Source organism: Cyprinus carpio, chromosome A17 (assembly GCF_018340385.1).
Source record: "Cyprinus carpio isolate SPL01 chromosome A17, ASM1834038v1, whole genome shotgun sequence".
Taxonomy (NCBI): domain Eukaryota; kingdom Metazoa; phylum Chordata; class Actinopteri; order Cypriniformes; family Cyprinidae; genus Cyprinus; species Cyprinus carpio.
The window spans coordinates 25,302,926-25,315,411 of record NC_056588.1 but is presented as its reverse complement, the minus strand read 5'-3'; the positions used below and the strand labels follow the sequence as shown (position 1 = coordinate 25,315,411).

Below are 12,486 nucleotides of genomic sequence, written 5' to 3'. Positions count from 1 at the left end.
CATCTGAAAGCTGAATAATAATAGACCTTAATAATCTTTCCATTGATGTATGGTTTGTTAGGAGGACAGTATTTAGCTGAGATACAACTATTTGAAAATCTGGAATCTGATGGTGCAAAAAAATCAAAATATTGAGAAAATCATCTTTAAAGTAGTCTTTTTATATAAAGTGTTTTGATATATTTGCAGTAGGAAATTTACAAAATATCTTCATGGACACATTAACTTTATGATTTCTGAAGAAAAATCTATAATTTTGAATCATACAATGTATTTTTGGCTATTGCTACAAATATACCCCAGCGACTTCAGACTGGTTTTGTGCTCCAGGGTAACAAATCACTCATTGTTTTGGGTGAGTTTACAGTGATGTCGTTGGAAAACACTACAGGAGTGTTAATTTGTTTTGTTACAAACTAGTTTGCTTGGTTATAAAACCTTATAATATAAACTTATATTTTTGAAAAACCGTGCTCAAACTTAAAAGACCTTGCTGTGAAAGAAAGCTAGAGTGAATTATAGTTAAATTTAACACTAAAATCACACCAACTTTAAACAATGAACATGAATATGCCAATAAACACTAAAGACTGGACTTTGGTTTGCTGTCAACTGATGTCTTTATTTTGCCAAATGCAGACATACAAATCATGTTCAATTCATGCATTTCAAACTTATTACAGAAGAAATTAAACTCTGATTGAATCTAGTGTTTTCTGCTCTCAGACCCCCAGGAGTTTCTTGGCCATATAGCCAGGCATATTGTAGAGGAACAGGGCCAGAATGGCAAGAAGCATCAGCACAAACACAATTTTGATGACCAGCCACTTGTACTGGTTGCAGATGAGATGACGGACTGCCTTTAGCGGGCTAAGGAACCACAGGAATGTAATGTCGGGGCGGCTGGTGGGACAAAACCATTGAACAAGCTTTTAAAAATTTGGTTTTAAATAATTGTGAACGTGCACTGATTTAAAATGTGTCTCATTGATGACATGCAATTTTGGCAGGTTCAGGTGTGTAATGGCGCACATCAGTGCTCATAGACTCGTGAAGTTAGTCAACACTGCGTTGTTCTACTTAAGAAATTCAACACTAGAATTATAAGATGATAATAAGATAATATAAGAAATATTGAAGGATGGGTATCCACGACTGGACTGTTTTTATATAGGTGTAACTGTTAATAAATAAAATGCATGCAGTTTTCTTTATTGATTTATTAGTAGCATCCAAAGCACACAGTAACACATCGTTCAGTGTATAAATGTAACGTCCAACAATTGGAAAACCCCAGAAACCTATGAATTGATATAAAAAAAAAAAAAACATATTACATCAGCACTAGATATGCAGACAAACATGACAACTACGTTTTTAGATTTAGTTTGTTTTCTGAAACACAACGAGCTAACGACTATGATTGGAAACGAGGTTCTCAACGATTAAAATGTGAAAAGCCAAAACTAGTATTTTCCAAAAGAACTGCGACACTCTCCTGTCAGCGTTTGATGATCATCAGTAAGGGCTTTGCCGTTTAATAGTATGTTTATAGTCATCATTCAAAACTAATGATTTTTAACACAGATGAAAAACAATAAGTATGCATATGACTTCTCCAACAAACAAATAAATCATTCCAAAAACAACTGCCTCAGTCAAGTGGCATAATATTGCAGTGATGCTGAATGTTGCAGGCATCGAGAAAGCTTTTCAAGCCCCTAGAAGCTTTTTCACCATGTAACCTGGCATACTGTACAGAAACAAGCCCAGCATCGCTAATAACAACAGAACCACCACAATTTTGATGACCAGCCACTTGTACTGGTTGCAGATGAGATGACGGACTGCCTTTAGCGGGCTAAGGAACCACAGGAATGTGATGTCGGGGCGGCTGGTGGGACAAAACCATTGAACAAGCTTTTAAAAATTTGGTTTTAAATAATTGTGAACATGCACAAATTTAAAATGCGCGTCTCATTGATGACATGCAATTTTGGCAGGTTTAAGTGTGTAATGGCGCACCAGTTGGACTGGTTTTTCAGAGTATAGGTGTAACTGTTAATAAATACATTTTTTTATTGATTTATTTGTAGCATCCAAAGGTTCTCAACGATTAAAATATGAAAGGCCAAAACTAGCATTTTCCAAAAAACTGCTACACTCTCCTGTCAGTGTTTGATGATCATCAATGAGGGCTTTGCCATTTAATAGTATGTTTATGGTCATCATTCAAAGCAGTAATGATTTTTAACACAGATGAAAAACAATAAGTATGCATATGACTTCAACAAACAAATACATCATTCCAAAAACAACTGCCTCAGTCAAGTGGCATAATGACTGAAAATGTTGCTCTTACTTTGGTTTCTCCAGAGGCTCTGGTTCATTGCGTCCTTCACCAACAGGACTCTTCTCGGCCTCCTCACCTGTCAGCAGCTGAAGTTCTGCTTCTACTTTCCCTTGAGGGATAAAAAACATGTTGAACTAAAAAAAATGCTACAAGTGCAGACTGATGGTTTAGGATGAGCATTTATAGTTTGAAAAGTCAGATCATGCAAAAATTAAATCCTGTCATTTAATTTGTATGATTTTCCTTTTTTTCATTAAACATAAAGTTATTCTGAAAAATGTTTTAAGCACAGTTAAAAGAGAAAGGTGGTTTTTACTACCAAGTCCCGAAAACAACAAAAAGGCACCATAAAAGTAACATTACAGTAGTCCATATGACTTGCAGGAGGTCACAGGATTGTCATGTTTTAGTTGTTAAGCGTGTCATGTGAGAGAGTTTAAATATGTAGAAGTGTAAGATTTGAAATTTAAATGCTTGGAAGGGAGCATTTTCAGTGAATCATTTAATTTTGGTTAGGAAGAACAAGCAATAATGGTAACACTTTCAGTTAAATTAATGTAGTTACACATTAAATGTTCTTACTATAGTAAAATGATAATTATTTACAAATAGCCCTAAACCAGACTTTAACCTTATTCTAATTACATGTAGTTAAATCATTTTACTCGGCACTTATTTGTGTATTTACATTGTAGCAACATCACCTTAAAACTAAGTGTAATGGAATATTGCACATATAGCAATCGTAGTCATATTTAATGTTCTACCAGCCAACAGTTGATTGGTCCTGACGTGTTACATTTTAGTCATTTAACTTGCATGCATTTAAATAGTCTTTGCGCTAGTGTTGCTGTGAATGAGTTCACATCACTTTCAGTCAAATTCCCTCCTCCTCCCCAGCACCACCTGTCTAGAGCTGTTTATGGGGGAATTATGTTTGTCTGTTTGTGCCGCTGCAGCTTAGATGCTCACGGCACATATCTGCGCATATCTTATGCTGGGTTTCTTTCACGCTACATGACTATTTCATGAAGTTGCTGTGGATTGCACATTATACAATGGAACAAACTTCACACTATGTGATCATCGCTTGCCTAAAAAAACAACGATTTGCCTCAGATTTTGGGCTTTTGTCAGCATCTCAAGAAAACTGTTTGCAGGTGAAAATCGGGCACAAAATCATGTAGTGCATACCCAGCAGCATGGTAAGTAGATTTAGCCATTTAGTCGCACAGTTTCAGGACAGTGCCACCTAGTGGTCAGGTGATATGACAAATATGCTTATAACTTCTGAATGGTTTGACCAAAAATCACAAGACTGATCTCTTTCAATTCAGTGCAGCATATGGATTGCAACAATACCCAGTGTTTTAGGGTACTCAAAAGGTTTAGGGGCAGCGCCACCTTGTGGTCAAATATTATAATATATTATAATATTATAAACTGTATCTGAGGCTATATCTCTGCAAAGCTATGTGTGTGGCATTGTCACCTCACACTGAACACACCACATTGCTTTGACAACATTGCCACCTATTGTTGATCACTGCTTTGCTTAACTCCTCATTTTGCCTCTGTTGTGCTTGGCCCCTTTGCAGCTTGTGGCTATATATATATATATATATATATATATATATATATATATATATATATATATATTATATATATATATATATATTATATATATATTTTGAATTAGTTTTGAATTTTATATTTTATTTAATATAATTAGTTTTTGTTTTTTTAAAAATGTCTATATATTTTTATTTCAGTTTTAGTTATTGAAGTACATCAATTCAAATTAAAAGAAAATGAGAAACGAGTGTATTTATGTGCAGGCCACTTACTGTAATTTCCAACTCGTCATTTTCATCTCGTGCCACAAATGGCCACCAGCCTTTAATTCTCTTCTGTTTGAAGAGGTTAACCATGGGCATGTCTTGCTCGTTAATCACCATGTCAATGGAGCACTGCTTCGCTGTCTTTGCACCACGAGGAAATCGATTCAGGTCTAGTTCAATTGCACCTGAAACAGAAACCAAACACACGTGCCAGCATGAATGAAGGTCATTAAGTAAGAGCCTAAATGTAAATTGAATCATACAAATCATAAAAATAATCATAAAAATGCAACAGCACACCCAGGAAGTCGTCTGCAGAGAAGTGATCCGCATCCCACACTTGCAAATTCAGTCGGGCAGGAATTTTATACTCAGTCTCATCCCAAGAAAACATGGACTCTTTCTTTGAGATGACGATTTTCTCTTCAGCCTGTAGGTAGTCAAAGGGGTAAATGAAGCGCCAGTTGAAATTGCCCTCTCCCGTCAGAGAGCGATAGTGGACATCTGTGTCCTGCTTGTCTTCTTGTTGACCTTTCAGCCATCTGTTGGTCACAAGTTACGTGAAAACATATATCATGAAAGATATATGCATTTGAGTATCTTCTGTTCACCTTCTGATTGTATACACTATGTGAGTTCTTGTCATATTGGCCCTATTTTGCTATCTGATTATGGCCCTGTTTATTTAGTCATCGATATTAGTATACCTATTCAGAAGTCAAACTATTGGAAATTCAATACTTTGTTCTTGAGCAATACAAATTTTTGCCCTCTTTTTAGACAGAAGTAATTCATTATTGGCAAGACAATCAGAACTCGCCAGTTTTCCCCGCAATAAAATGGGACACCGCCCCATTGCTGATGCTTCTTTAATGAAGAAACTCAGAATTCAGAAAAGGAAAGAATTTGAAGCTGAAGTAAATTACCTGTAAAAACAACATAAAAGATTGCCAAATCCAGATAAGTGGATTTTGTTAAATAATGCTGGAGCCAAGCTTAACTTAGATTATACAGAACATAACAAGAAATTACTATTTTATAATAAACAGTGTTATTATGAGTTCAGTATCAAACCCAGTCGCCTTTTGGTCTATCATTTAAAAAACGAGCAAAGTGAAAGAACATGACCTTTGACCCTCAGGACGTCAACCCTTCTTTTTCTGGTTTCTGTGGGAATCTAGTGAGGATTTGCTTGATTGACTAAATGAGATTTCTCTTATTTCTGATGATGCTAGGAGTCTTCTGAACGCCATTCAATCAATGCCATCCGGTAAAGCTCCCAACCCAGACAGGTTTCCAGGTTTTCCGAGTTTTATAAGCAGTTCTGGCCTGAGCTTTGCCCTATTTTAAAGGGGACATCAGATGCAAAATTCACTTTCACATGGTGTTTGAACTTAAATGTGCCTTGGCAGTGGGCTTACACAACCACTGATAAAAATCCACCCACTTTTTTTTTTTAATCCCTATGAATCGTAAGCACTTTCTCAGAGCAAGCTGTTCACAGATTCTTGGCAAAGTGACGTCACTTTTGCACAGGCCCCTCCCACGACTGTTGACAGACACTTCCGTTTTAGCATAGACCTGCCCTGAGTGAGCTGTAAACAGTCTACCATTGTTTCCAAGCAACAGCAGGTGTAGACAAGAATGGCTGGTGTTTTGTTGTTGGATGTAATAATGAACATAGCAGTCGTCATTTACTCCCGATATCTGAGCCGCTGAAGACGCAGTGGATTACTTTTGTTTTTGAAGGCAATGTGCCCCCCGATCTACCTAAATGCATTTATGTTTGTGCGAATCATTTTACACCAGAATGCGTTGTAAACGAGGGTCAGTACAAAGCAGGTTTTGCTAAAAAGTTGTTCCTGAAGAAGTGAGTATAAATTTATATTTTTTAATGAATCTTTCGCCTTTTTCCTAATAATGTGCCACATAGGACGCAGTGTACCAGTTTTGCTTTTGATGGTAATGCACTTAATTCGTAATGTATGCGTGAATCATTTTATTCCAGACTGCTTTCTGAATGAGGGATAATTCAAGGCAGGTTTTGCTAAAACTGGAGGATCACTGTTTGTGATCCAGCTGCACCTACACAAGTAGTAAGTCTCATATTTTATATGTTTTCTGATTATTTGCAAATTGCCTATCCTCTTCTATAAAAGAAACGGGTCGCTGTGGACAGAGCTCTTTTTGACAAGGTAAAAAGGGTGTTATTTTACACGACCATTGCGAAATTATAACCCATTTTAACCCAATTATGACCCTAAAGAATCATACCAACTTGTAGAAAATGGGCATCCGATGTACCCTTTAATGCAAGTAATAAATAATATTTTTGAGATGATGAGGCAATTATCAGTCTGCTTCTGAAAAGACCCAACTAAGACCCAACAAATTGTTTCTCTTATCGCCCAATTAGCTTAGTTAATCTAGATTCTAAAATTATAGGTAAGTCCTTAGCTCGGAGGCTTGAAACTGGTTTGCCTTACACTGTCAACCCAGATCAGACTGGTTTTGTGATATCCAGGTATGGCTGACAATATGCAAAGAGTTTTGAATATTATAGATTATATAAATGTTACCAAGCAATCTGCCTTTATTGTATCCTTAGATGCCGAAATGGCACTCAATAGGGTGGAATAGTCTTTTCTTTTGAATTGGGATGTAATTTTATAGGTCTGATCAAACTTTTCTATTCTAATCCTATAGCCCAGGTTAACACTACTAGAACTTTTCTAACAGACTTCCTGTAAGCAGAGGCTGTCATAAAGACTGTCCTCTCTCATCATAGTTATTCTCTCTGGTTATCGAACCACTGGCTGTTGCTGTGAGAACTAATGCTAGCATACACTGTATTAAAATAGGTCTAGAGTTTAAACAAGCGAGCCTGTATAAGCTTCCGGTTGCGTACAATGATTGTATGAGGATTTTGCTGAGTAAAACCAAGGTGGAGCAGTGCAAATGATCTATTCTGTAAGGCACAAGTTCAATATACATTTAGAATAAATGTACTTGTCGGGTGAAAAAAAATCCCAGAATGGCATTATAATGTTTTCAAACCCTAATCTTACTGTGGTGCGATATCAGTCACCGATGAGAAAGCATTGGTATAACTGTCTTTTTTAATGTGTTGTTGTATTGTGTGTGTGTTTTTTTTTTTTTTTTTACTAATGGACCTTGAGTCTGGAAATAAAAGTTGAATGAATGAATGAAATGAATGAATACACACACACACACACACACACAAAAAAAAAATCATCATCTGACTAATATTTTCACTGCAACAAATACTCTTTTGGTGTGGAAGGATGTTAAGAAATATTTATTAATTCCAAATGAGTTGTCTTATAGGCTGATGATACATGGGGCAACTTTTTGCGCAATTTTGCCAGGCAACTTTTTTTTAGCAATGTTACTTGGGCACTTTCTCATTGAGAATGGGTAACAAATATTATATATGGATATATGGATAGTTGGATACTTTAGATTGGTCGTGGGCCCTGTGTCTCAATTGGTTGCCCGTTGACGGCAACATTAGCCAAAGTTGCTCGGCAACATTGCTCAAAAAGTTGCCCATGTATCATCAGCCTTAGTCTTGAGTCTCCCATTGAGCTCAATCCGTACAGAACACTGAAGTCCAGAGGAGTGTTGAAGTAAGGTCACTTATTTGATGACGACCAAATTAATTCATTTCAGGTGTTACGAGAGGAATTTAATCTGCCCAGTATTTTTACGAATTCCTTCAAATACGACACTTTTTAGAGTTAAAATGAAAAGTAGGGGTGTGCAGTGGAGCCAGTATTTGTATCTGTATCTGTAACAATCACAAAATTATTCGTATCCGTATTCAGATCATACCGGAAGTAGGCGGGGCTTGAACCGGGCGTTCATACAGTTACTTGAGAAGACTGTTATGCCTATGGTTTTACAGCGTATCTTTATTTTTCACAGTTATCACTTAACAAATAGGCCTATGTCATGTTTGACTAATATACATACACACACACACACACACACAGACACACACACACACACACACACACACACACACACACACATATATATATATATATCATACAAGCAGAGATTTCATGAGAAACGTTTAGTAATCATTTTAACACGACTGATTTTAATTTTAAACTCTTTAAGCTAGTCTTTTTTTGAACTTAACTAAACAAATGTGCAAACCAGCAAAAGATAAAGAAGCAAACATGTAGGCCAAGAAAATGTATGTGACATGCAGAAACGGCAACGTTATTGGTGATTGTGCTGTGCTTATTCCATTCATTTGTGTATCATATCGTACAAGGTTTAAATCATTGACATTTAAACATACACAAATAGCACAACATATGATTTTTGTATTTTAGTTGATATTGTCCTGGCAAGCTCTGATTCTCGGAGATGATTGATGCTTGGAGGGGCAACAGCAATGCGGTTGTTTGATTTGCGCTCATTTCATTCATAAAGTTTACTTTCATTCATTCACTTCACTTACTCATTATTGCGTAGTGACTTTAGAGGTTTATGTGTAATTTTGCGCTGATCCCCTGACTCACCTGTTATCCAGCAAACACCAGGAGTGTCTGTGCCAGCCTCAGCCGAATATTATTTGGCAAAATTATTCGTTATCCGTTTCGAAGCCTTTATCTGTGCCTTTCTAAATAAGTAACGAAAGTTGTGTGGGTTGGAGGAATTTTTGGTTTTTCTTACTCAGAATTCGTGCTCTGTATTTAACCCATCCAAAGTGCACACACACAGCAGTGAACACACACACGAACCGTGGGTATAAACACACACCCGGGGAGCGTTTCGTGCCAGTGGGTATCCTTCAACCTTAGGGTTGACACTTTAAGGGTCGGTTTTGGGCACAAAAAGAAAAGGTACTATACAATTTGGTCTAGCGAAATAGAAAAACCAGCTTTTTTATTTTACTCTTAAGAAGGAGATCTCAAATAGTCTTTCTAATGTTGGTCTTCACCCCAAAGATGACTTTCATCTTTCGGTCTTCCTCACAAACAAAACTATACATTTATTCACAGCACTTATCCCAGCTCTCCTCCATAGAATATTCCCCAATTCCTCTCAGCTATGTTTTAAATGTAAGGCAGACATTGGCACGGTGATGCATGGATTTTGGGATTGTGATAAAATCAATATATACTGGAAAGAGATTTACAAAATTATTCAGAAGGTTATTGGAAAGATTTTGCATTGTCCCCAAATGCGTACCTTCTTGGTCCTCTTTCTGGAACTTTCTAAAAGATACTCTGTGACTAATGTCTTTCTAATTTTGGTTCATAATTTTCTTTTCTTTCTGTCTTTGTACAGACATTCAGTGCACATATTATTCTTAAGAACAAAGACTGTACATGCTGTTATGAGATGCCAGTACTACTGTTGTTTTATTGTAAAATCAAATTAAAAGAAGAATAAGAAATAGGGTGAATATTATTTTGTGAACAGTAACTGGTCTGATCATGTGTATTTTAAAATGTAATATAACCTAATTACAAGTACCTGAACTTAATTTTTGAAATCTGAATAGGTAATCCAGATTACATATAATTATTTACTACCCAGCACTCAATATATATATATATATATATATACAAATGATTAGAATGAAAAAGATCTCATACCCTCTAACAAATATGTCACTGGATTTTTCCCCTGTGAAAATGTCATCGTCCTCCAGAACGACTTCGTCTGTGTTCCACACGATCACCCTGAGCTCAAATCTGTCAATGACCAAAACAGGTTTAGAAAATATAATATTCATCTGTATTTTGCTAAAGAATTTCACTAGGTGCTTCCTACTTCTTTGGCTTCCTTGGTGAAATATCGATAGCGGGTCCAGGCGCAGGCATATCTTTCGGGAACATGTCCACCCACAACTCAATCCTCCCCTACATCAGAGACACTCATATTCATTACCGGATCATTAACACCATTTCATTAGCAGACAGTGGTGCTGTTTAGGACACTATCCCTGACCTGCTCCATCCCAGGTTTATCCGGATTCAGGAGAGACCTCGTCTCCACGTGCTCTGGGACGAGTTTGCAGCCGATCCGTGGAATATCTTCCCAGCGGTTTAGTACAGCAAGAGCCAGGTGCTCATCCGTCTGTTTCTTCAGTCCTGTCCGAGAAAAAAGCATGTGCATTTATTCTTATGTGCTACTTTCCAATGGGATCTCATAACTCAATGAATGCATGAAGCATGTTTGAAGCAATGAATGCATTAATGCAACATGCAGATTTTAAAATATTGCATTTCAAAATGGTTTGTGGAAGCGTGAATACCATTTTCATCCTCAATTTCAGTCGGTCCCGTGTAAACTCTGTTCGCCACTTTCACTCGCCCCCCTGGGCCGTACTGGGGCGGATCCATTTTTCCATCTTTGCAGAGTTTGGCAAGGATTTGCGTTGGCTTCAGTGGGTCCCTCCACACATTATAGCCGTGACTAAAGAAAAACAGTAGGAAACCTTTTATCCAAGCATCCTTTTCTGAAGCCTGTAACAGCGATATTGTCACTTCTAGTTACCCCAGATCATGACAACATTTTTCCATATATAAAAATACTTTCAAGTGATTTATAAGATTTATTACACTGTTATTTTATTATCTAGTTATTAATATTTTGCATTATATAAAAATGAGAAAATGTCATTGGATACATAATATATATATATATATATATATATATATATATATATATATATATAGCTGAAATGAATAAAAATAAATGTTAAAATGAAATAAAATATAATGTTAACCTGAATATAAATAATATATATATATATATATATATATATATATATATACACATACATTCAGCTAGTTGCATACTTTTACATTTTCCTTTTAATGTATCTTTATTTACTAAAATAATTCAAACAAAATCTGAAATAAAATTGATAAGAATTATAGGGACATTAAAGTAATAGAAAAACAATGAAATTACTAAAACTAGAATTCAAAGGAAAACAGAAATAAATCCTAATTCAGAATACTAATAAAAAACTATAATAGTATATCAATGTTATTAAAATAACACAAACCCCCATGTGTTTAAAAGAAGTGAGTGTTACACACGTTGCGTAGCTGCCGCTGAGACCACAGGTAGGCCTGTGCTTGCTGTAGTAACGGTTCTCCAAGTCAATCTTTGTCTCCCCAATCAGGTCATCAGTTCCCACCAAATCCCAGTCGTAGATGGACACGGTGAGGGTGGAATCCATTGGGAGCGTCGCTTCGATATCAAAAGACCTGGGAGTTTGAAGTTTGCAGTTAATATTAATCGAGCGATGAAAGAGAACATCAAAATCACTGTGTTAATGTACTGACTTTCCAAACACAGGGTTGAGTTGTTTAGAGATGTAGTTCTCTTTGTCCTTGATCTCAGTCTTTCCGAGCTTGATGGCGATATATGGGTCGGCCTTCCCATTGATGTCTGCAGGATGCAGTTCTGTTGCCTGAGACAAAGCCACGCATTTGTTCAAACGGCCAAAGAGGAAAAAACTCAATGTAATGCTCTAAGGTGTTTAATACTACATACCTTGACCACATAGACTCGGACAATGATGTTAATGGTGTCGTTGTGTGGGATGTTCTGGAACATGCCCATGTTGGAATCAAAGCCCATTTCTCTGGACATCTCATCAAATACAGGGACTTTGTAGATGCACAGGGATCCCTGCAGTACACACAGCAAACACAACTGCTGAATGTGTTTAGTATATTGGTGGGCTACTCTTGAGGTCACATTATTGGTACAAACCTTACAAAAATTTACTCCAACATTTTTATCCAACTGGAAAAGACACCCGTTTCATAGAATGATGTTTATATTGTTGTCGATATAAACATCCACAAAACTGAAATCATCTTGGGCCAGATTCACAAAGACTTATTTTAAGAAAGAAGTAAAGACTTTTTTTTTTAGTTGTTAGTGAATTTCAACCAAATTTTGACCCAGTAAATTCATTTAACATTTTACATTTTAACATTTAAGTCAAATTGGTTTGAAGTTTTAACTTAAATTTACAATGATTTACAACTGTGATCATCTCACAATTATAAGCAGAAAAAAAAAAAAAAAAGAATTGCTAGATGTAAACTCAAAATTGAAATTCTGACTTTCTCATAATTTGGAATTTTCTTCTCAAAATTACCACCAGTTTATATCTTACAAGTCTGACTTTTATCTCTGAATTTTGAGTTTACGCAATTGCGCAGTGCGCAATTGTTTTCCCACCATGGAATAAAAAATAAAAATGGTAATTGCATCTTTTTT

General features: G+C 36.2%; 1 protein-coding gene across 1 annotated transcript in view; it reads right to left on the bottom strand.

Annotated features, from left to right (window-relative positions):
• Positions 1-603: 603 nt before the first annotated feature.
• The window catches only part of LOC109090005 (otoferlin-like), a 47,137-nt gene continuing 35,254 nt past the window's right edge, over positions 604-12,486 (bottom strand). The window contains exons 32-42 of the mRNA XM_042774509.1: positions 11,749-11,886; positions 11,538-11,665; positions 11,289-11,459; positions 10,496-10,656; positions 10,189-10,331; positions 10,012-10,100; positions 9,834-9,932; positions 4,495-4,736; positions 4,201-4,379; positions 2,363-2,463; positions 604-1,894 (exon numbers count right to left, since the gene is read on the bottom strand). Coding sequence (XP_042630443.1) covers positions 1,714-1,894; positions 2,363-2,463; positions 4,201-4,379; positions 4,495-4,736; positions 9,834-9,932; positions 10,012-10,100; positions 10,189-10,331; positions 10,496-10,656; positions 11,289-11,459; positions 11,538-11,665; positions 11,749-11,886 — 1,632 coding nt within the window. The 3' untranslated portion in view covers positions 604-1,713. The remainder of the gene's footprint in view (positions 1,895-2,362; positions 2,464-4,200; positions 4,380-4,494; positions 4,737-9,833; positions 9,933-10,011; positions 10,101-10,188; positions 10,332-10,495; positions 10,657-11,288; positions 11,460-11,537; positions 11,666-11,748; positions 11,887-12,486) is intronic.